The sequence below is a fragment of the Trypanosoma brucei genome, chromosome 5 (assembly GCF_000002445.2).
Source record: "Trypanosoma brucei brucei TREU927 chromosome 5, complete sequence".
Lineage (NCBI taxonomy): Eukaryota > Euglenozoa > Kinetoplastea > Trypanosomatida > Trypanosomatidae > Trypanosoma > Trypanosoma brucei.
Window position 1 is genome coordinate 779,403 of NC_007278.1, and position 23,703 is coordinate 803,105.

Below are 23,703 nucleotides of genomic sequence, written 5' to 3' on the forward strand. Positions count from 1 at the left end.
TGTTATTCTTTTTAGTTATGAGATAGTTTTTCTAACATTAGATGGTGCCTGCAGCGTGACGCGGCAACTGCTGTACTGTTTTTGTATGTTGGCAAGGTTGTTATAAAGGGTATGTCCCAGGGTGGGGGTATGCTTGTATTGGTGTAAATGACTCTCAATAACTGAGACGCAAAAGTGGAATGTAATTCACGACCCATCGCAGTTCCATATTGAATTTGTTGCTTTTACTACTGTCGTACCGACGCAGTGTTGTTGTCGTAGTGAGTCATTGTTGCATGTGGTTGAATACTTTCATATAATAACCACTGTGATGATGTGGTGCCCCTAAGGTTAAGAGTCATTGCTGTGGAAAGTACTTCTTACTGAGAATCCGAAAAGGCCATTGAGGGGAATTGCCCTGTGGAGACACTATTGCCATGTACTGAAATCGGTTACAGTGTCATGGTACTGTATGAATCTCTTTACGTTGTTATTTCGAGTTTGTTGGAAACAATGAAGACTTTTTTTTGTTGTGGTTGGTTTTTTAACGGAAGGTGTCGAGCGTTTAGGTTGATAGAAGGGCCACATGGCTGTCATCCCTAAGGTGGGTGAGGTGTTCCGCGGTGAGGACGGAGTTATTTCTGTGGTACTTCCCGATACTTGTGATCCGGATCATGAACCCACAGAGGAGGAACTGCATGAATATGCGGAGTTTATTGGAATAGATGTTAAAGAAGAGAAACATCTTTTGTGGATTGCACGCGAGGGGCTGCAGACCCCGCTTCCTGAGGAGTGGAAGGCGTGTCGTACTGGTGACGAAGAACCGTATTATTTTAACTTTCGCACTGGTGAAAGTAGCTGGGACCATCCTCTCGACGATATGTTCAGGCAGAAGGTCGATTTAGAGAGGACGAAAGCCAATGCTTCTGCATTAATTAGTGGCAGTAAGCATGGTAGTACAAATATGAAGATACGCTCCGCGTCGTTATCGTATTCCTCAGCGTCGTCATCCGCTTCTTCCGACGATGCAGACTCTAGTGCAGAAACCGCTGCTAACCTTCGTCGACAAGGGCATGTGTCCCGACTCGAAAAGGGATCTGGTGGTAATGCCCATTCCATTAATCATGTCAGTGCTATGACGGCAAGACCGGTCCCTCTAACCTCTACTGTTGACGCATCGAGTCACTCCTTTAGCACTCAGGGGTCAAGGGATGGCGCACTGGTGGGTGAAGCTGCCGGAAAATTAGGTGCCTTGCGGACTCCTGCTCCTGTTCAGCGTGCAAAACTGGATATGTCTAGTTTGTTAGAACCTGGAAAGGGCGGTCTTCCGTCCACAGCCATTGGTGGTGGAAGTGGTAGAGGCAACAGCGGGAAAGGTAACTTTGCAATAGGATCAAAGGGAAAGTGTCCTGAAGGTGTTCGAGACATGGAAGCGTCAATCCGGCAACGTGTAGATGAAGAAAACGACGCACGGCGTCGTACAATGAGAATACAGCAGGAGCGGCAACTTGCCGAAGAAAGACTTAGGTTGGAAGCCGAAATTCGGATGGTTAGTGCCGAATGTGAGAAGGAATTAAACGCGGAACTACAGCAAGCCAACGAATCTGAGGAGCAATTGCAACTTGAGAAAAGTAAAATGGATGCAGTCTTGTCGGCAAAACAGCGCGAGTATGATGAGGCACGCAAGCAGGTAACGGCACTGGGTTTACTACTACAGCGGGAAGAGGCAAAGCTGGAGGGTGAAATGCAGAGACGCATAGCGGAGGCGAAGGAGAGAATAAGTGGCAGCGGTGACGATAAGTGTAAGAAAGCGAAGGAGGCCGCTGCTGCCAAACTTGAAAAAGAGAAAGAAGAACGGAGGAAAGCGCATACCAAACGGTTAGAGGAAGAGAGCAAACAGCTGGCAGCTAACACTCAGTCAACCGTGGGATCTCTGAAAAAGGCCCTTGAGGAGAAACGTTTGTCAGCTGAAAAACAACTTAAGGCTAAGCTCTCAGAGTTTTCTCCAGCACCCCCCGTTAGCACTGCAGGCGAAAGTCATCCTGATATTAAGGAGGCCCAGTCTTCGTTAGAACTTGCGGTGAAGCGAGCAACTGCTGAAGCTGCGGCAACTACGTCAGCTTTACGTCACCGATATGAAAACGAATTGGAGGAGCTTAAATCAGAAAAGAAACGAGCTCTAAGCACTGTGAAAGGTAAGGTGACATCCAAAAATGAACCTGTCGAAGACACAATGCAGAACTCTACGCCTCACCCTTCCTTGGAAGAGGAGGAGAAAAGGTTGAAGGAGGCACTAGAAGAAAAGGCTGCACGTTATGTTGATGAAACACAGCGGCTTTTATCATTTATGCGGAGCGAGTTGAATGGGACGAATTCAACGTCGTTAAATACAACCGAGGGGGACAATATAACTCTTTCGTCAGGTGCTGAGCTCGCAGAAGAGCAACCAAACTACGATCGCACATGGAAGCAGCTAGACGAGCAGCATGCGAGAACGATGGATCGCATTCGTAGCGCTCATGAGCAGACCTTGAGAGAAAAGCATCTATTCGATCCCAGAAAGTCATTGGATTTCGCTGAAAAATTGAAGGTACTGCAGAGGAAGTGGTTGGCAGCCCACCCAAAACCAAAATTTTCCGTAGGGGACTCTTGGTCTGCGCGTGAAGGGACCGATACATATGAGTCAAATAGTCCTCAGGTGGATACAAAGTTACTGCAGGAAAGAGTTGATGCTGCTGTTAAAGCTGCGACGGAAGAGGCCCGGTGTAAACACGGAAATCAACTACAGGCAGTTCAAGAGCTACTGGAAAAAGAAAATCGCAAGGTTAGTGAAGCGCACCGCGCTGAGAAGATTAAAGAAATGAAGGCTCTGGTTAATCAATACCTCGAGGTATGTTTGGCCGAGCGTTCGAAAGAGATAGATTTTTCGACAGCTTCGGTTGGTGACCCCTACAAGAGTAATACGACGAGGACGGGTAATGAATGTCACCTGCAAACGTCACCACAGTTACCTGAAGGCATGGTGTCATTAGAGGAAGCCCAAAGACGTGAGGAAGAGGTGCATCGTCAGCTTCAAGACCGTGTAAAAGCGTTGCAAGATGCCACGAAGCTTTCTCAGACGGAGCTTCGCCGGCAGCAGGGACTGTTGCACACGAAATCCCTGTACAGTTGCCAGCGTCCACCAATCGTACCGATGCCAGCATCTCCATCCGTCGCGAACGACGCTTTTCACACACCCCGGTTTCCTCTTAATCAGAAGCAACCCCAGTCAGCCTTCACAACCCCGATGCTAAACAACACATTGTCCACCATACCTTCAATGTATACGACAAACGGTAGCGAGAAGCCGAATGCAACACCGTACTCGTTCTTGCTTGATATTTGTGGTGGACGGCAGCAGAAACCAGTATTGAAGAGCCAGGGTGGCAATTTAGATGGCGAACATATTTTGCGTAATACTGTGGAGTTCGCTTGTTCATCTGAGCAGACAGGTCACGATTTGGAACAGCGCTTTCAGCACGCCAGATTGCTGCTACTAAAGAAAAAGGATGAACTGTTGGCAAGGCGAGCTTGCATGGAACGTTCCCGTACGTTGTGGTTGCGTGACATGGAAAAATGCACTACAACGGGGGAGAGGAGTCATGCGCGTTTGCTCCGTCAAATAAAGGTTTCACTGGAGGAGCAAGCTCGGAAATTAAACCAAGAAGTTTTGGAGGTCCGTCTGGCGTTCGCCTCGCTTCGCGATTCTGAGCGAAAGTTTCGCAGTGCTGCCGGTCGCGAGGAGGCAACAAATGGAAGGGAAACCGCTATTATGCCCAATTCATTAGGTGGTAACAACATGTCTGTTAATTCTACCACAGCTCCACTGTCAAAGAGCTCACAGCATATGATTGAGTTATTAGACGGTATTTTAACTAAAGCGGCTAAGTTGGAAAGTCATGTGTCCCCATTGCCCGACAAGTACAAATTGATGGGTAGCAAAAGTGTTGAGGGGAAACAACATCACTCACATGCGAGACGCTCCCACTCAACGACTCGTCACGTGAGCCGAGCGGCTTCTGCCGAGGGAAAATCTGGTGGTGTTGCACGGTGGCTTGATGAACAGCAACTTGCCTCATGATATTTTACAACGTGGGTAGAATTTCATTATAGGCGTTTGCAAGCATGCGGAAAACAATGAATAGATATGCGGTGAACTTATGTGCGTGAGTTTCGTAACGTGTTTCCTTGCAATTGAGTGTTTTTTTTTGTTGCTTCCTTTGTTTACTGGCTTACAGGACTACTAATGTGCGGAAAATTGTCCATTCTGTGAAGAACTTCACCGCGTGCACGATAGTCACTCCATTTATATAACTTTAGTTCTTTGAGTTTTGCCGGCACCTCCATGTTTTCCCTGACCTGACCTGATCTGATCTGATTTGTTTGTTTGACCTTCTTATTGATTCTTTTCGTGTGATTTGCACTTCATCACAACTGAGGAGCAGGTGACATTGATAACTTTGTTGGAGTTATGACGATGTTCTAATAACCTCTACTTTGAAATATGTCCTTGTTCCTTCTTTCTCCAAACACTCACGCAAACACAAACGATTCGAGTTTACGTCGTTTGCTGTTTCTGTTTCTGCTTTTGTTTTGCTTTTTTTTTTTTCAAACATCGTAACGTCATGAATGCCGAGGAAACCTTGTGTGGGATGTGTGAGAAATATTTGTATGGAAAACGCTTCCGCTCACTTGGGATGGAGCAGCGGGTCAAATGCGCAAAAGCTCCCGGGAGGAACTGGTGAGTGCTAAATTGTTTTCTTTCTCTCTTTCTCTCTCACTCTATATATATATATATGTGTGTGTGTGTGTTCGTTTATATTTATGCTTGTATGCTTAGTTATATTTGCGTGTACGCCTATTTGGGTGTGCTTTTGAGTCGTGGTTTCTCAAGTTAGAGAGAGGATGTTGCTGTTTCGTATTTGTTTGTTTGATGGCTTTGAGTTTTTTTTTAAAAAATAAAAAAAGAGGGGGAGGAAGCCATGGGAATTGCACCTTAAAAGTAGGTACAGCTTCACTTCGCTGTTAACATCTATTGATTCGGTTGTTTTATTTTTGTAGGAGCCTTGTTAGTCATTTCTCGCACTATTATTATTGTTATCACTCTTATTATTATTATTCACCTTTTCCCTTCCCTCACGGTTTAGTGACGACATGTTTCTAATTCCCTGTGGGTAGGATGCTGTAGGAAATACACTTCACCCAAATCAAGACAGAAAGGGAAGTATAGACTGCTGTAAATTTGTGTTACTATATGGTTAAACATAAATAATTTCAAGATAAAACACGAAATGTTGCCTTTTCATGGTTTTATTTTAAGAAAGAACTTGTTTTTTTTCCTTTCTTTCATTTCACTTTTCTGTCGGAAGAGGCAATTAGCTAGGTAGGTTCATATGTCACCTTTTCGTTTGTATTAACATCAAAAATGCAAGCACCCTTTCACATTGACGTTCACACTCCATCATCATTTAAAAGGGGAAAAAAAGAATTTAGAGGTAGCGGAGCGCTATGGGTCACTTTTCAGTGCTGGAATGGAGGTTTGTAGACGTGATCACACGAAGATCCCACAATTTGAAATATTTGGTGCGGTAGATGGGAAGTAATAAAGGCTCTGATAAGTTATTGTTGAACCAAACGCTAACGGAACGTTTTAGAAGTTTATAATCACAATGATTGTGGCGGTAGGACGAAGGAAAAAAATTTAAAAAAATAAATAAAGAGTCTCAATGCCAGATGACTGTGACAAGCACATGAATTAGTTAAATATTGTAGTTTTCACATTAAGGTTCTTTCAGTTGGTACTACGCACGCAAACTCTTGGCAGAGTTGGTAGAGACGTACTTGTTCTTTTCTTCTTTTCTGTATATTCGTTAATTACACCTCTTTCTTGTGCCTCATTAGCTGTCACGTTCCCTTCATTTTTGTTTTTATGTGATTTCGGTTTATTAGGTGGAATCTTAACCTAGCTGTGGGGATGGGAATAGTTCTTGAAGTCAATTATTATTTAAAGGCTTTCAAAGGGTTATAGAGGTGAGTTTTTTTTTTCCCCGGCTGTCTGCAATACCTTCGGTAAAGCACAACCGTCTTCATGGTATTTTTATTGTGACTATCGGAGACACGCTGTATCTGATGTTTGTTTGTTACTGGTATCGCTCATATATCATTGAAATGATCCGAGCACGACCGATGATTCTCGCATAATGGTTTAGCTATTATTCTTTGTTGAAGTTACCTGCATCTTTCGTCACTGTCAATTTTTTTCTTTGTTTTGTTTTGAAAACAAACATTTAGAAGGGAAGTGATTTACTGCTGGAATCCCTTCGTGGTGTTGAAGAAACTAGTGGGGAAGTAAGTCTGTGCGGCGGCGTTAAGTGGTTTACCAATTAAGAGAAAGGGAAAGGAAAGGGATAAGAGGGAAAGTGTGTGGTGAAGAGTAAGGAGGAACAGTTACCACCGCAAAGGCGACTTAACCCGATATTGAATGGGCGTGCCAAAGTTCGCCTCTTGGTTGCGTAATAAATATCCTGCAATTGTAACTAAGAACTGCCCCTCGTCTGTCCACGGACTGTACATTGACCTTAACGGCATTATTCATCCATGCTGCCATAATGATTCGGACACCGCAATTGCACTCCTTCCGGAAGAGGAAAAACTGGAATGTATTTGCAGTGAGTTGGAGCTGCTTGTACAAACTGTGCAGCCGAAGGAGGTAATGTACATCGCCATCGATGGTGTTGCGCCACGGGCGAAGATGAACCAGCAACGTGCCCGCCGTTATATGGGCCGCGCAGCACCCGCTCAAACTGGGGAAGTTGCCTCCACTCACATGCCAAATAAAAGTGGGATGGCCATTGTAGAGGAGGTGGTGCGTGAGTTTACGTCAACAGAGATGGCGCAAGCCAATGATGACCTCGATGAAGTACGGCAAACGCTATTAGAGGATCCACTCTATAGTGGTGCGTTGCATAATGAAGGGGAAGAAAGAGGCTGGGGATGCCTTGAACGACGGGGACGGGGTTAATTCTTTCTGTGTAAGGAGCACAGATGATGATTATGAGAGTACGCACGAAAATCGTTACGTGGAATCAAACCAGGTGGCTGACGATGTGTTCGGTCACCGTGGCGAAGTTATTGTCGATGACCCTACCGCTTTCGAATTTGATAGCAACTGCATCAGCCCAGGTACCGACTTCATGGCAAAAGTGTCTGACGCTGTGCTTAACATGCTGAATGAGAAAATGTCTGGGAATGACCCCACCTGGACACGGTTGTGCGTGATATTTTCTGGGTCAAATACACCAGGGGAGGGGGAACATAAAATCATCGATTTTTTGCGCACGCAGTCTTCACTGGCACAGTTTGGCGGCAAGGCCAATCACGTAATTGTTGGATTAGATGCGGATTTGATTTTCTTGGCGCTATCTTTGCACATCACGCAGGTGTTTATTCTACGTGATACGACAAGAAATCCCTATAAGAGGCGAGCTGTTGCTCGACAGCAGCAGCGGGAGAGGCGGTCACGTAGGAAACGTAACTTTATCGACGACACATGCATCATTTCGTTGAATCCCAGTTATATTGATGAGGAGGAGAGCGACGGCGTAATTGGAGTACCCGTGTGTGAAAGCAGCGAAAACTCAAGTAGCGACACCGATAATGAATCCCCCATTGAGAGCAGAGAAGCCCACGTCGCAACAGTACCTAACACTGGATTCGAGTATTTTGATATCAGCGTGGTGGGTGGGTCCCTCATCTCAGAGGTGAGTGCTTTGTGTGATATTAAGAAGTTTACTCCCGCGACGGAGTCGGCATTCGACAAGAAAACGCTCGTTTCCTCGGCAGGTTATTATTTCTTTGGTCAACCGAACCATATCGAGGGTGGCACCTTGCCGTCTTCTACAGAATGTGGATCACCGAAAGGACGACGTTCTAAAAGGGTTTCAAAGAAAACTGAGGCAGAAAGAAGTTGGAAGAATTTTAGGCCGTGCTCGTCGCCGGCGAACAGCAAAATTATTGACGATATCATTGTACTTTCGATATTGCTTGGTAACGACTTCCTTCCGCACGCGCCAAGCGCGTTTTCAGGAGAAAGTGCCCTCGACAACTTACTGGAGTTATACGTTTCTGAAGTGCTACCATACGGTTTCTTAACGAAAGGGCCTCATGAAATCAACCTACCACAACTTCAACGTCTGTTTGAAGCATATGCAAAGATTGAGGCAGTTAAGTTCCGGCGGTTTCTCTTATTCAAAAGCACAAATGAAGAAAACAACAACAGCGGCGCCGAATTTAGAAAAGGAAGCAACAATGACAACGTAACCGTTGCTGATGTAGCAGTTGCTCTTCACTCAACCATAGATGATAGGTGGCGCGACACGTACTTGAAGTCAACAGGCCTCTCTAACAGCGTGCAAGAGGCGTGCGAAAAGTATGTTGAAGGAGTTTGTTTTGTGTGGCGTTACTACACAACAACCACTACCGACTCCGATTGGTCGTGGTATTATCCTTTTTACCATGCTCCACCAGTAATAGACCTTGCAATGTACTTAAAGGAAGCCAACATCAAAAGGATGCCGCTTCCTGTGGTGAAGCCCACACCACCGGACACATTAGTGCAATTGCTTTCTATTTTACCGCCTACAAGTCATGCGCTTTTACCCATGGTGCTGGGGGAGGTGATGGTTCGCTCACCGCAACAGGCGGAGCTCGAGAGTACATTTCCCTTGCAGTGGCATGTGGATTACCACGATAGCAACGTAGTACATCTTGCCACCGTAATGCTGCCGTTCGCTGATATGGATGTGCTTCAGCAAGTCGTTGACGCTGCTTGGCCACAACTCACGGAGGAGGAAAGATGGCGAACGCAAAAGTTGGACTTCCACCTTGTAATTACCTCAAACAAGACATCTTTCGTGCCGAAGGGAGATTTGAGGAAGTTGTCCGACGCACTCGATACCATATTGAGACGAGTTCCTTCCCGCGAAGGGGTGGAGATACGACAGCTCTATGATGTTCCTTTGGAGCGATATCGGCCGCGAACGTATTCGTGTACGGTGGAAGTCCCAAGGCTTTCATATGGTGCGGATGGTCAAGTGATCAAGCGGCAACGTCGCCATCGCCACTCAGGCCAACTAAAAGGGAATGGAGAAGGTGTGATTGAAGGGAAGAAGTCAAATTCTCGCGTTACTGTTGTGAACAAAGGTCCATGTTTTGCCACGTTTTTGCTGTTCCTTGCATGTGCCTCTGTTTTCACTGCCGTTGTATTGTTGCCATGCTCTTTAGCGTCCTTTATGCAAGTATTGTCGATAAATATTTGTGCTATATTGATTAGCTTTGTGCTTGGCATCTCCGTCCATGACCCCTCCAGTGGCTGTGGCATGAGCCGCAATAACATTCGGCAAACATTCGTTGATTGGCTATGCACGGAGTGCCTGAGCCTTAACTTTTCATCGAGAACAAGGTGTTTCGTTTGTCGCGCGCCATTTGATAACCGACGCTGCCTCGCTGTATTTAGTTGTACGCAATCCGCCGATCAGTCATTGTACGATCCCGACCACTCGCCGCACATCGAGGCGGTGAAGTTACAAATTTGAACACGTTGGTAGTCTCGAAACGTGGTCACAGCCACTGTGTGTGTGTGTGTGTGTGTCGCAACTGTTACTCTTTTCCTTTTTGCGTGTATTTGTGTCTGCGAAACGTGCGATTCCGTCCCTTTTTCTTTTTTTCTTTTTACTGGTTCCTCATTACGTTATTTTAATTGCGCCGTTTCAACCCCTTATCGTTTCTTTCTGTGATCGTATACAGCAACAATGTGTAAAACAGGATTTTACCCGTAATCTACTGGGGAGAGAAAACGAAATAAATAAATCAAGGAGTATGAAGGCGGACTTAGGGTTCTAGTCACAGTGCACGGTAGGTTCGCCTCATTTTTTTTAAAGGTTATTTTAATACTGACACTTTTTCTCTTTGTAAAGCACGAATGTAAATCGAGTATATAATTATTGTTGTTATTCCGCTGCGCGTCGGTGTTTGTGGTATCTGAGCGGAATGCTGTATGAATACCTCTTACTTACTTGTTGTTATCTCTTTTTTCTTTCTCCCTACTGAAACTCGCAGTGGCCACGACCCTCCGTTGCACGTGCACTGTTGAGTTTTTAACCACTGACTTTCCTATGAAGCTTCATACCTACTTTCCCCGTCTGATCAATGCATTTTGTTTCTTTCCCTTCCTCTTAATTTTTTCGTCTCCACATGATTTAGCTGTCCGATCTTTTTTTTTTTTCCACCGCTTGTCTTTTTTCCCAGCGGTTCGATGCCACTCCTTCTCCGTTTGTGTCTACGTATCGTAGATCCGGATGGTGCAGAAATGATGATGTGGTTGTCTTACTCCGTGATTAGCACTACAACTGCAAGTGATGTGATTCGTTTTGCTCAGCGAACTGTTTGTGAGCGGCTCGGTGCGAGTCTTGCTGCACCTGTAGGGGAATTAACGTTGTGTATACGTGATATCTTTATGAGGTTTGTGGCCGTCGGCACCTTAGCTTCCTCCAAGAATGAGGTTCCGATAACAACTATGCGTTTCTTCGAGGAGTTGCTTCGCGCAAACCGAGAGAACCGAAGTAGTTCTTCCATGTGTATGGGAGGTGATGGAGCATGGCAGAAATTTATAGTAATCCAAGGCGCCCTTGCACCTACAAAAGTGCTGCGACACCTCGATGTTCCTAAAAGTGCCGGAACGACGCATCCATCGTGCAGGTGCCAAATAGTTGAGGTTCCCTCGGAATTGGGTAGAGAACCGCTTTCAGTGGATGATCCCTTAGGTACGTCTCGAAACAGTTTGGTAAGTTACACAAATGAGACAGCGTTTGCCTCTCCCAAACTAGAGGTTAATGATAACGATGATAGCGTGGTTATCAACAGTAGCGCGAGTGAAATGAGGGACTCGATGTCTGTTGACGTGCGCCATGTTAGTGTGGAAGGTGAGCAGCATACGATTACACTTCGTGCCGCTGACCTCCAATCGTTGGAAACCGCCTTGTTGAAATGCTGTGAGGATTTGGGTCCGAAAGCGGGGTATGAGTTAGAACCATCGAGGATGCGTTTGATGTACAGCACAGAGGAGAACACCCAAAGTTTCCCGGTTGAAACTGATATGGTGCTGAAACAAACACTAGAGAACCCAAATGTTACGTGTCTTTCCCTCGTGGAAAGGTCGCAAGTATCTAACTCAGCCTCTGACACCGCTACTTTAAGTGAGAGAACAGGTTTGGCACGTACAAGAAGGGAACCGATCGATGACAGCAGTCATGAACCATTTGCAGATGTGACACCAATGGAGTTAAGAAGAAATGCGTGCGTAATACCGGGTGCAACACCCAAGAAACCTCTAATTCTGAAGCATGTGGACACCGTTCCACCACTGCCGGCATTTTCGTCCCTCAATGACTTGTCTCCGGTTGAAAATTCATTCAGACCAATGAAAGCAAATGGGAAAAGACGAACGAGCGATTTGGTGAAAGGAGATATAACGGGTTCTAACTCGGAACTGGCATCTTTTCACCGAGACATGGATGAAGCGCTTGGATACTACTATAGGATTGTGGAAGAAAATAACAGGTCTATCGGCATGCTGCAGCATCAAGTATCTTCGCTCACAAACGAACTGAAGGGATACAACAATGCAGAGCAGGACTGCAAGAGTCTCGAGAAAATTTTAGAGAGACTCAGAATGAATGTGGGCAGGGGAGAAAGTCGGCAAAAGGGCCTTTTACAGGAACTTGACGAATTGTGATCCCCCTGCTGAGTTTTTTTTCTTTCGGTGAGCACACCGCGGTTGCCTCCGGCGTTCTGACGATTTTTGAGCTAGATATTTATTCACAGGCGGGAATGGCATATGCTCCTGCGTTCCCTTCAATCTCTGTTTTGGTTCCGCACATGCATATAATAATTTTAAAAAGTTGTGAAGATGGAATATCGCACAAATGCAACGCCGTTCAATCATTTAGTATGCTACGTTCGTTGTTTATGTCTTTCCGCTGTGCCCCAAAGTTTTTACTGTAGTTGGCGAACCCTTACCCCAGCAAACGTTAAGTGTATCAACGTTGCCAAATTTCTTTTTCTGCTACGGAAACGTTGGTTTCTAAATTCATTCGGCTTTGCGCGAGTTTGCATTATTTTCATTTCTTCACTGCAGCACCATATTGTGAGAGTACTCTTTTTTTCCTATTCTCGTACAGCGGGTTCTTTAGTCGATGGTAAACAATGAAGGGTATTCGCATCGGGATGTGATGACTGCTAGACTTCTTGTCGAGGCAGTTGATAGCAGCAATCATATGGAAGAATATAGCGTACAATTTATTTTCTTCAGAGACACAACTGTTGGGGACGTGCTGCAAGATGTAGAAGAGAAACTTAACGCAGTGGGGCTACGGCTTTCTGTGCCGCCATCTCAATGTGGTCTCACATTTAAATGCAATGATATTGAGGTAGCGAAGGGCAGCGTCGGAGGGGCGGCTTACAACAGAGCATGTAAGGGTGATGAGAAGGGCGTTACGATGCTTCGTGGCACCGACCGCATATTCGGCTCACCAGCTGTGGAACATTTTTATTGCAACAGGAAACGCTTGGGTTGTGAACGAGTTGCACAATTTATGGTCGTTCAGAGAAGATGTGCAACCCTTCCAGCAGGAACGACCGCCTCGCATTCGCAGGAGCGGAAGGAATTCACTCAACAAACCCCTACATGTGATTTTGGAGGTTCTGGTGGGTTTTCGCGATACCTTCTTCCAAGGCAACCGCTAGTTGACCTTTCACGCGTAGGAACGGGCCGGTGTGTTGGTGCCACTGTAACTGATGACCATAACGCCAGCACCTCTACTGGTTATGGGAATTTAGATACGCTTTCCAAAGTACGACGCATGGTAGAAGAGGAACGACAACTTGTCTTTTGCTTCGGCCAAGATCAACGGAGCGTAAATTTGCAAATGAAACCGGTGAGACATTGGTCATCACTGTTGAAGGAGCCACCTTCCAGATGTGTGTTGACAAAGGCGGTGGAGGATGAAAAGGCGGCGTATGAACGTCTTACTAAACTCATTAGGGGCTTAACTATCAGTGAGGCTGCCAAAAAAGCAGCAGAACGCGATATGCTGGAAAAAGAAAGTAAGCAACTGAGAGAAAAGATTTCCAGAGCAAAGGGATATATTGAGAGACGCAAAGTCATGCAAGAGGAGGTCGAGCGCCTCAGAAAGGTGCTTGAAACCCGTAAAGAAGAAGAAGAAAGACACCTTCAGAGTGAGGTAGAGAAAAATGAGAGGGAAATACAACCCCAACAGGGTATGAATACAAAACAATGTTCCCCACCAGTTGCATCTCCGGCATCCACAAACGTGGTGATACCGCAGTCCGTCTCACTGACTGAAAAGCAAACATTGCTTCAAGTTGTAACACCAGCATCCGATTGTGTAATGAGAGGTTTAAATGCTGATCCAACTGCCTTTTCGCTGTCGACTACTCCAACTTGCTTTTTTCTTTCGTGTCAGTCTGCACCCGATTGCATCAGTAACAGAGGAAGCAGAGGCCATGCCATATCGCCATCAATATCTGTTGGTGAATACAAAATTACCACACCTGCAGATATCACTCCCTCATAATATTAACGGTCTGTCGGGCCGAGGGAGTTCAATTAAAATCACGGGCGTTCCGGAACAAACCGATATGAAACAAAAGTGTGTGCTGAGTGCTTGTGAAGTGTCAGCTTCGTGGAGACTCAACACAACCCGGTTTTCCACACCACAAAAAAGAAAAAGAAAGACAAGAGGAAAAAAAAAACAGACAAAGAAAAAGATATACAAACGGAGAAAGAGAAAAAAAAAATAGAAACGACAAAAGGGAGATTTGTGCTATGTGCTATGTGCTAATACAAAAAATAATAACAGCAGCAACAGCAGCACCAAAAAGAAGGAGTGGCGTTGTACCACTCAATCACTTTCAAGGGATCCCTTTACTGCCCAATTTATTTTATTATTTTTTCATTTTCATTCTTTTGCTTTGATGCTGCGACGGGGAGATTATCACAATGGCACAACCGATAATTAATGATAGCCGTTTGGTACCGTTTGCAACGGTTGTGTTTGAAAACATGTGGGGTTCATTCGGTAGAAACTTCCGCGGAAAATGTGGGAAGTGTGCGAGATTTGGTGGTTTTGGTTTCATCATACGCACCTTTGGCCACATATTTCCGAAAGCGATTTTTACCTCTCTCCCTCCCTCTCTCTCTTTTTTGTTTTATACTTTTGTATGTGTGTAACGTCCTCGCGGTGTTGGTTTTGTTACGACGTTTTCACTGCTGCAACTTTTATATATTTATATTTCTATTCTTCATGAGGTGATATTTCCATATATTTATAATGAAGGAAGCGGTCTTTTTGGGCTGGTGTTTTGTACTGTTATCGTCCAAGGAAACGTTATTGTGCTGAATTCTGATAAATTGTACGCGTACATATAAATATTTGTACATTTATGTTTGTGTTTTGCGTTTGGCTGATGTTTACAATGGTATAAGTGATGTCGTGCAAGTTGATGGCAAAGCCATTACCGCTTCCATTTCTTTTGTTTGTTTGTTTGTTTCAATTTTATGTGCTGTGCGAACACCCAATACGGAATAGTAGACATTACTTTTTGTTTTTTGTTTTTGTTTTCTTTGTTACTTCTCACCTACACTCTTAAAGATGAATCGGCGGTTGAACTGCGATTGCTACAGTTTTGCGAAAAGTTGTTTAGCTGAAAAGGGATGTTACTTTAGAAGCGCATGTGAAATTAGTGGCGGTTTTTTTTTTTTAGAAGTTGTGTTAACCACCGTAAGAGGACGAGTAAGTCTTTCAAAAAATAAAAAAAAATAAAATGAGAAAAAAAAAAGCAGCTTATGAGTGGTGTATGCATCTTCCAGGCCTGAATCCTCTACTGTTGCTTTTCGCTTTCTTCCTGTAGTGTCCGGTTAGCTTTTTTTTCTTGCTTTTGTTTTTGGTTTACATAAATAATAGTCATATATGAATATATATAAATATATATATGTGTGTGTGTGTGTGCGGGGGGGAGGAGAGGCGGCCCGCAAATATTAACGTTACCCCCCCCCCCCCCGCTGACCGGGTGCTTGAAAAAAAAAAAAGAAAAAAAAAGACAGGGCAGTGTGGGTGTGGAGTGGGATGAAATGGTTGCGTCTGTTGCTTATATATATATATATATATATATATATATACGCTTTTTCTTTGAGTGATAAATTGTGTAATTCATAATTGATTATTTGCTTTGTGTATCTTCTCTAATTTTTCTACTCAATCCTTTTTTTTTTTTTGTAGGCCTCCCCTTGTGCATTTAGTTTTATTAAATTGTACAACCCGTTTTTGTGAGGGATGGCACAAACCTCTTTCACACCCTTGTCCTTCTCGACTACGAGCAGCTGGGTAACATTAGATCCCAACGGGGTGTACATCAGTGGTGGAAGTTATAATAATTCATCGCCGGTACATACGGAGCGACGGCAGTTGTTACAACCTTTAAATGATGGTCCTTTTGCTTCATGGCATCAACATCCTCCATCATCTCCCGGATCAACTTATGCTTCTGATGATTGTTATAACTTAAATACCGTGTGTTCGGAGTGGTCTGTATTGTGTGTTGAGCATTCCCCCACGTTGTCACAAGGAGGTAGCCGTTATGAAACACCACGAGAAGGTACAAACCAAGTTCGCACATTTCCAACAAGTTTAAGTAGCGAAACTCAACAAGATATTCTTTTTACCTCTACAGCAGGTTTATGTGGCGACATCACCGGCACCTCACGTGTGCCTTTGCGTAGCGGCGTATTGCGAAGTACTGCACATCCCTCATTGAGACCCCAACTTTTTCCTTTTAGTTCAACAAACAATTTTTCTCCGCTTTCTCAAATTGTTGTTACATCTGTTTTTGGTCGTTACTTATCTCAACAATTATCAACGCTGCATGTAAGGGAATGCATTGGTTCAGAAAGTGATGTGGACACATCCATTCCCTCACGAGGTTCTTCACCTTTTGTCGCATCACGTGGAAGCTGGGATGAAGTGGATTATAATAGTTGCTGTGATGAATATTCTTATGAAAGAGTGAGTGAAGGCACATGTCAATGCAGCAGTTCTACCGCCAGTCAATCTTGCAGTGAAAAGGGGACTTTACCGGGTTCCGTTCTTACTGAATTGTTTCTTTCTTTTGTTTTAAAAAATGTTCTCTCAGGTACTAATGGCCGCGACACGTACCGCCATTCCTCGAAAAAAACAACTGGATCCTCCCGCAATGATGCCACGGAATCTAATGAACATCGGGGCTGGTCAATGGTTAGCCGCTGGTTTGTAACAAATGTGGAACCGCTGGTGGTTTGTACCGTTTACGGTATTATGGTATTTGTGCTTTGAGGTGAAGAAACAAAAGGGGGGGGGAACAAAAAATAAGAAAAGAATAAAAGAAACTGTGGGGGGAGGGGATTACTGTGAAGTTTAATAGAGATGGATAGTGACGGTACAAGTGGCGTCAAAAGGAAAAGAAAAGGGGGAAAAAGGAAAAAAAAAGAAAAAAAGAAAAAAAAGAAAAAAAGAACTACAAAAGAAAAGGGAGGGAAATGATTTTTTGAAGGAGCGACACATCACATATTTGTACGCAAACTGTTATTTTCAAAGGAACAACAACAACAAAAAACATTCGTTGAGAGAATGGGAACAAGTGATTGAACTTTATTCTCCTCTTTGTTATTTCTAGTGCAGTGTTCTGTGCAAGTTCCGTGCAAGTTCCCATCATTAGTTACTTATTTATTAGAGAGAGAAGAGAGAGAAGAGAGAGAGAGAAAAAAAAAAAGAAAGAAAAAAATGGTGTGGGATTAAATGTTGAGATGTTTTTTAAAAAAAAAAACAAAAAAACAAAAACAAAAAAGGAAACAAAGAAAGAAGAGGAAGACACTCAAAGCAACATCCTTTCGATGACTACTTGTCCAATTTCAACAACGTCACCACTTCCCTATTTTTTTTTTTTGGTTTTCTTTTCTTTTTTTTTTCTTTTTTTCTTTAAAAAAAAACTTTTCCTACTTTTTTATTTTTCCGTTCCACTACTTGTGCTGAATCGTGACAGTTTCCCACGAGTTCATGCCGTCTACTTCTTTCTCTTCTTTTTTTTTTTCCTTCTTTGCGGTTCCCCTTTTTTTCTTTTTTTTTTGCTCCTTTTTCGCGTTTTCTCTTCAAATGAATTACGCTCGAAAGGGAAAGTTACAATTATATAAATACTTGCAAAAATGACCTCAGGGAGGCGAGAGCAAAGTGAAGCAAAAAAAAAAAAGAAGAAAACCACAGCAACCAGTGGTTTGTTTTATTTTAAATAAATAAATAAATAAAAAATATATAAATATACGTGTTTGGTTGTTTTTGTTTTCTTTCTTTCTTTTTTTTTTCTGCTGCCCCCTCCACCTTCCATCTTCACCTTTTTTTTCCTTTCTTTCTTTCTCCCTCTCTTTCTATGTTTTTGTTTATATTTGCTTGGAAGTTCACTTCACACGTGGATGAGGGAGATGCACACAAATGCGGGGGTGGGGAAGAAAAAAAAAAGAAACGTGGAAACAAAAATAGAAATGTGATATCTGAAATTAATCAGAGTGATACAAATGAAAAGAGGAGAACCGAAGGAAAATAAAGAAGAAAAAAAGAAAAAAAAAAGAATCAGAGTGTTAGCAGTGACTGCCCTTTTCGTACCATCTCTATTTTGTTTTTTTTGTTTGTTTGTTTGTTTTTGAAAAATTACTTTTCAATTACTCACTCTCGTTTTTCTCCTTTTCTCCTTTTCTATATATATATATATAAATATTATCTAGGATATTTAGTATATTTCTTTATATATTTATTTGTTTTATATTAACATTGATATACATGTTTGTATCTATAAAACGTGCATAAAGCCGTGTATATGTTTACAACAACTGACATGTTTTTGTCTCTTTTCTTGACAGCGGCATGGAGGGGGGGGGAGGGGAGGAGGAAGGGAAGAAAATTATAAAACAATTATGAATAACAACAACACTCGTCAGAAAAAAAAAAAAGGAAACAAAAACAAAAAATGGAGGAAAAAAAAATGAAATAAAACTGTGGGTTTTGAAGTGTTCGCTTTGATGATTGCCCCGTGAACCGAAGTAAACAACACGAGAAGGAAACTGGGAGGAGTACAAACATACGAAAACTTCCACGCGTACATTTCTTTTTTTTTTTATTTTATCATGCAGAAAAAAAATCTATTGTTTTGATATTATTATTATTATTATTATTTTTGTTGTTGTTGCTGTTGTTGTTTTTAATTGTATTTCTTACCCTTTTTGTTTCGTTTTGACTGTTTTTCTTTTTTTTTTTTAATGATCCCTTTTTCTTTTTTTTTATTATTTCCTTCTCATTTTTTACTTTGGCCATCATTTCCACCTGGCAGTTGCCGTTGTTGTATAACATATTTTTGAGTCATGTACAGAAAGCAAAAAAAAAAAAGAAAACAAGAAATAAATAAATTTTTTTAAAAAAAAAGTTAAAAAAAAGAGATATGACAAAATATTGAGTGGAATTCGCAGTGCCTTAGTGTTTCCTTGTGTGTGTTTGTTTGTGTGTGTGTGTTTTTTTTTTTTCCAGATGATGGTGATGATAATGTTGTTATTGTTGTTGTTATTTCTGTTCCTAAACAATATATTAAAAAATATATATATATATATATATCAATATGTGTTAGGTGATGCATTTTGGATTATGTGGCAGCGGCATATTCATTTTGTTGTGATTCTTCGTTGTTTTTCTTTTCTTTTTCTTTTTAAATTATTTAAGTGGGGTTTCGTTCTCACGTCCCTTTTTCATATTATTAGAAGTAACGGCAGTATCACACGACAATACATGACAAATTAATTAATCAATTAATTAATTACTCATACATGCCCGTAGGCGTAATTTCCTAAAAGATTTTGGGTGGAGTGCAAATTTAGTGGTATGTTTAGTTTTATGAGTGATTCCGTTCTTTCGCAATTTCATATTTCCCTAACCCATCTTTTTTTTTATTGACTTTTTTCTTTTTCCTTTTTTTAAAATTTAAAATTTCGTTTTTGCTCCTGTGTGTGTGTGTGTCTTTTTTTTTTTTATTTTGCTTTTTAGTGGAAACACTTTCTTCAATTAAAGAAAAAAAAATACGAGGAAAGGAAAACAAATAATGCCTGCAGGGAGAGATGGGCAGCAAAAGCGGAGGAGGGATGATTTTTTTTTTTAAAAATAAAAAAACAGAGGAGCAAAGGACAGTGAGTGAATGGATAAATGAATAAGGGTGATCCTTAAAAAAATTAAAAAAAAATATATATATATATGTATAAAGGACTAGTAGTAGAAAGAAGGAAATAGAAAGCGGTAGTATTATCAGCAGTTTATTATATATTTAAAAAAAATATTGAGTGAATAATAGTGCGATGTGTATGCAACTTCACTTATTGTATATATTTACATAAGAGGACACATTTATTTGTGGTATTATTATTATTGTTATTGCTACACATATGTGTATCACTATTCATTTATATATGCATATGTTTATTAGTAATAGTGTTAGTATTAGTTATGATATTAGTAGTATTGCTGGTAGTAAAAATTAGTATGGAAGGAACAAATGTTTCTCCATTTTTTTATATTTTTTTAAAAAAAAACTCGTTTCAAATTGCCGTTTTTTAACTAATTTTTTCTTCTTTGTCAAAATAATGTTTATGAATAGTTGTGTAGGATTGAAGGGGTGGGGAAATGGGGATGCTTTAATATATATATATATATATATATATTGTTATTGCTATACAATTATGTTATTATAAATGTTCCTTTTTACAATTTTGATGTATTTTCCTCTCTTCTTCTTTTACTCATGTAGCTTTTTTTTTTCATTCTCATTTTCCAACTTCTTCTTTCGTTTATTATTGTTGTTGTTTTTTTCTGTTTTTTTTTTGCATGAAACGTTTTCATGTAAATGTTTTACATTTGTCTTCGTCTCTCTTTTTTTTTTTTATATACTGACTCAATATGGTTCGTCGGACCTCTTTTTTATTTTAAAAAAAAAATAAGGAAAAGGTGGAGAAAAGAAATAGAAATTATTATCTCACCCGAAACGCTGCAATAACCCCTGGGTTTGTGTAAGTCGTTTGCCAATACGTTATTGTTGTTGTTTTTGTTCTTTTTTTCCATTGCGGTAAATATTTGTCTCTTATTTCCTTTTCCTTTTCCTTCCGTGCTTTGATGAATTATCTGACTGATTTTTTATTCTAAAAAATTTTGTTCCTTCTTTATTTATTTATTTATTTTTCCCCCTTCCCATTTTCTTTGCATAATTAACTTTTGTGCATTTCATTATGTAAAGGCTCAAGTATAGTCTACACAAAAGGTAACGCCATAGTGCTGGGGGAAAAGGTTTATTTTTTTTAATTTTATTTTTCATCTTCTTGAAGAAACTTCAAAGAAAAGAAGTTTAAACCAAAGAAAAAAAATCAGTGAAGAAGGTTAAACAGAAAAGAAAGGGAAGAGGAGGAAGAGAAAGAAGAAAAGGTGTACCAATACACAATAAAAAAAAAAAGGACAGTGACGAACTTCCAGAAAGAGAAGTGTAAAAAAACAACAAAAATAAAATATTAAACAGTTCAGGATTTGTGCTGTTACGGTGAGTCCCAATTACATTTCATGAGCAGTGAGCCAACTGTTGATGAATCATCTAAGCAGCATTGTAACCAGTTAGCCGTCCCAGAGGCTGCGGTAGCGCCAACAGAACCCCAACACACCACCAATTCTCATTTAAATGACGGAAAGGAAGTAAGTGTGCAACTCGGGGAGCTTGACGAAACACCAGAACATTTACACCCTCTGGTTCATCAAATTAATACATTAAATGAGTGTGATCTCCTTCACATTGCTGAAATAACGGAATATGTCGTCACTCGAGATGTCTATTCGAGTTTACCATGCCGAGGTGGCAGTTGGTTCCTGCCAGAGGTACGTAACGTGGAGGATAATGAACCGCAGAGGTGTCTTTCATGCATTGGTCGCGGTACAGTTTGCGTGACAATTTGTGGGCGGCGCATTATGTTTCCCATCCTGAGGATGTGTTTGTGTGCGATGATAATTGCCCTTGTGTGGTTTACGCTCTGGAATGCGTTACCACATTCCTTGCTTGAGCCCGGTGGGTATATTTGGGATACGGCTACTATTGTAATTGTTTCTTCATTCCTCGGTGGCTTAGTATGCCGAGTATTACAGCTTCCAGCACTTGTAGGAGTTCTTTGGGTTGCCATTGCTTGGAATAATATTCCTTACGAGGGGTATCTAACATCAGGTATCGGGTTAGGTATAAAAGACATTTCTTCCAAATTTGGTCTTACTGTGATCATGGTGCGTGCCGGGTTCTCCGCCTACTTAAGTGGTATCGCTCTTCACTGGAAGCATACGCTAATGCTATCATTTATTCCTTTTGCCCTTGAAACAGTCGCGCATGCACTTATCGCCAGCGCTGTTTTCCCCTACTACGATTTTAACTGGGCCGTTGTGCAAGGCTCAATTTGCTCTATTGTATCGCCTGCCGTAGTGGTACCCGGTGTGCTTTATTTACAAAATATGGGTTATGGTCGTGGCTCTGGGCCCCTTTCTCTCATGGTGTCATCAGTGGGTATAGAGGTGGCAGTTGGGGTTTGGCTTGCAAGCACTTTTTTGGAGAGGATATTTTTTCAGCAAAGCCTCTTGACTTTCGGGCTTGTTGGTATTGCACAGCTTTTTGGTGGTGCGGGTCTCGGTATAATACTTGGGGTTGCCTTCTTCTACTTTGTGGAGTTATTTAAAGGCGATGTGCAACGACTTCCGAATGGTAAATTGCAGAAGAAATATCTCTTTCCCGTATTAGACCTGGTCACGTTTGTATTCCTTACAGTTGCCGCCCTTTTGGTTTTTTCGGGTATGCCGTTAGCCTTGCCGGTGGAGGTTGTATTGCATGCGTATTGTTTGCGAGCACAATGACTCATATGTGTCTGAGGAAAGGTAATCCAGAATTGGAGGCGCAAAGGAAATATATTGGTAAACGACTTGCACAAGTGTGGGACAACTTGATGATGCCCATCCTTTTCGCCATGATGGGAGCAAAGTTAAGTACCGCATCTGTATTTAGCAGAGACTTCTTTCCAAAAGTCCTCGCATGTTTCTTTGGAAGTACGGCTGTTAGATTGGCCGCAATATTTATTGTTCAAACTCGCTCTGGATTATCACTGCGGGAGAAACTGCTTGTTTGCGTGGGTTACTGTGGTAAAGCCTCAGCACAGGCATCACTTGGCCCCGTAGCGACCGCTTTGGTGGCTACTAAAATGGCATCACTTTCTGATGGAGAAGAACCGAGTGTTGAACTCTTGAAGATGAAAAAGTTCGCAGAAAATGTGCAGCAGGCATCCGCTACATATGTCATGTTTCTGGCAGTTGTGGCTTCTGTGGGACTCATGCGCGGTGGTTTGGCGCTGTTTCAAAAGCAAGAGAGAAGACTTCGGGAGGGATCTGAACAGGATAGCGGAACCAGGGAGGAAGAAATGGAACAGAAGGTGTAGCACATTTAAAGGAGCCACAACAACTTTTAATTTTTTTTTTTGTAGGGAAGCGGAGACGGGAATTACCTTCTAGGGGAGCCGCTACGAGTGTTGCTTGTGGATGATAAAAAGTGAGTTTTGTGTTATAATTGAGGGACGTCGTTTTGTTTCAATTAAAAAAAATTCTTGAAGTTAGATGCCAAATTCAATTTGAGCATGGCAAGCGTATTTAGGATTGTTTTTTTTTTAAATTATTCTCCCTGTTTTTTTTAAAAACCAGGTATAGTGCGTATCTGTTTCTTTTCTTTTTTTAAAAAAATTTCCTCTCGAAATTATATTTAAATATTTTGTTCTCTCAAAAATACGTTGTGTATCTTCCCAACCTCTCCAGCCTTTACTGTTTTCTTTTTTTTTTTCTAAAAATTACTTCCTTTCTATGTGTATTTTGCGTCGTTTCTTTGTTTGTTTGTTTCTATTTTATTGTTTAGAGGCTACTGCGCTTACCATTGTCTTAACATCTGCGTGGTTCCCCAACGGAAAAGGGGTTTAAAGTATCTGCTAACACTATTATATGAGCGATTACTTACGACCTCTTTTTTACTTTTTTTTTTTTCCTCCCTCCCTCCCCATAATAAATATGTTGTATAATTTTTTATGAATAAGTGGTGGTATACAAAAAAACAGCAACAACAACAATAGTAACAATAACAATAACGAACAACAGCAATAAAATCATCATCATCATTATTTTTTTGTTCCCTCTCTCTCTATACGCACATCCAATCAACTGACATTTGGTGTGGAATACTTAAGTAAATACACTTTACAGTTGTGTACACCAATTAACTAAATAGCTCTCTGTTGTTATTGTTGTTGATTTATTAATAATAATAATAATTGTTGTTGTTGTTGTTGTTGTGCGTGTCTGAATTTCTTCTTTCCTTATATTTCTCACTAGAAAGAAAAAGGAAAGGTGAGGCAACGTCATTACGAGCGAAAGAAACGTTGTTTAGATAGCATTAATAAATAAATAAATTTATTAACACGCCGCATTTACATTGGAT

General features: G+C 41.5%; 4 protein-coding genes and 2 pseudogenes across 4 annotated transcripts, besides 43 other annotated features; all 6 read left to right on the plus strand.

The window, feature by feature from the left end:
- Positions 1-23,703: part of a sequence feature (sequence corresponds to BAC RPCI93-3C6) that runs on past both edges of the window.
- Tb927.5.2440 (hypothetical protein, conserved) lies at positions 566-4,099 on the plus strand (the record flags this gene model as incomplete). The annotated part of the gene is made up of 1 exon (XM_839825.1): positions 566-4,099. One exon carries the CDS (start codon positions 566-568, stop codon positions 4,097-4,099), a length of 3,534 nt encoding a protein of 1,177 aa, XP_844918.1.
- Positions 4,373-4,400: a microsatellite.
- Positions 4,590-4,626: a sequence feature (T-rich).
- Positions 4,963-4,985: a sequence feature (AT_rich).
- Positions 5,105-5,138: a microsatellite.
- Positions 5,712-5,736: a sequence feature (AT_rich).
- On the plus strand, positions 6,500-9,610 carry Tb927.5.2450 (annotated as a pseudogene).
- Position 6,996, plus strand: a sequence feature (Adenosine residue absent in other BACs anchored on the same genomic region (RPCI93-29N22, RPCI93-29M12, RPCI93-30M6 and RPCI93-26P12). Deletion of this nucleotide restores the open reading frame of the associated model.).
- Position 6,999, plus strand: a sequence feature (Adenosine residue substituted by a guanosine residue in other BACs anchored in the same genomic region (RPCI93-29N22, RPCI93-29M12, RPCI93-30M6 and RPCI93-26P12).).
- Positions 9,647-9,667: a microsatellite.
- Positions 10,331-11,809, plus strand: Tb927.5.2460 (hypothetical protein, conserved; the record flags this gene model as incomplete). Its single annotated transcript, XM_839826.1, has 1 exon — positions 10,331-11,809. The coding sequence occupies one exon, from the start codon at positions 10,331-10,333 to the stop codon at positions 11,807-11,809; it is 1,479 nt and encodes a 492-aa protein (XP_844919.1).
- Positions 12,270-13,670, plus strand: Tb927.5.2470 (hypothetical protein, conserved; the record flags this gene model as incomplete). Its single annotated transcript, XM_839827.1, has 1 exon — positions 12,270-13,670. The coding sequence occupies one exon, from the start codon at positions 12,270-12,272 to the stop codon at positions 13,668-13,670; it is 1,401 nt and encodes a 466-aa protein (XP_844920.1).
- Positions 13,814-13,893: a sequence feature (A-rich).
- Positions 14,900-14,934: a microsatellite.
- Positions 15,046-15,103: a microsatellite.
- Positions 15,245-15,274: a microsatellite.
- Tb927.5.2480 (hypothetical protein, conserved) lies at positions 15,429-16,463 on the plus strand (the record flags this gene model as incomplete). The annotated part of the gene is made up of 1 exon (XM_839828.1): positions 15,429-16,463. The coding sequence occupies one exon, from the start codon at positions 15,429-15,431 to the stop codon at positions 16,461-16,463; it is 1,035 nt and encodes a 344-aa protein (XP_844921.1).
- Positions 16,581-16,644: a sequence feature (A-rich).
- Positions 16,859-16,905: a sequence feature (GA-rich).
- Positions 16,943-16,990: a sequence feature (A-rich).
- Positions 17,062-17,107: a microsatellite.
- Positions 17,195-17,276: a sequence feature (T-rich).
- Positions 17,410-17,442: a microsatellite.
- Positions 17,518-17,550: a sequence feature (CT-rich).
- Positions 17,718-17,750: a sequence feature (A-rich).
- Positions 17,875-17,972: a microsatellite.
- Positions 18,116-18,170: a sequence feature (A-rich).
- Positions 18,320-18,374: a microsatellite.
- Positions 18,385-18,482: a sequence feature (T-rich).
- Positions 18,542-18,611: a sequence feature (A-rich).
- Positions 18,763-18,782: a microsatellite.
- Positions 18,960-18,984: a microsatellite.
- Positions 19,103-19,206: a sequence feature (T-rich).
- Positions 19,307-19,331: a sequence feature (AT_rich).
- Positions 19,382-19,414: a sequence feature (AT_rich).
- Positions 19,471-19,496: a sequence feature (AT_rich).
- Positions 19,721-19,747: a sequence feature (AT_rich).
- Positions 19,853-19,876: a microsatellite.
- Positions 19,933-20,095: a sequence feature (T-rich).
- Positions 20,129-20,152: a sequence feature (AT_rich).
- Positions 20,371-20,391: a sequence feature (AT_rich).
- Positions 20,497-20,520: a sequence feature (AT_rich).
- Positions 20,541-20,630: a sequence feature (A-rich).
- Positions 20,763-22,661, plus strand: Tb927.5.2490 (annotated as a pseudogene).
- Positions 23,319-23,369: a microsatellite.
- Positions 23,516-23,536: a sequence feature (AT_rich).
- Positions 23,537-23,558: a microsatellite.
- Positions 23,658-23,682: a sequence feature (AT_rich).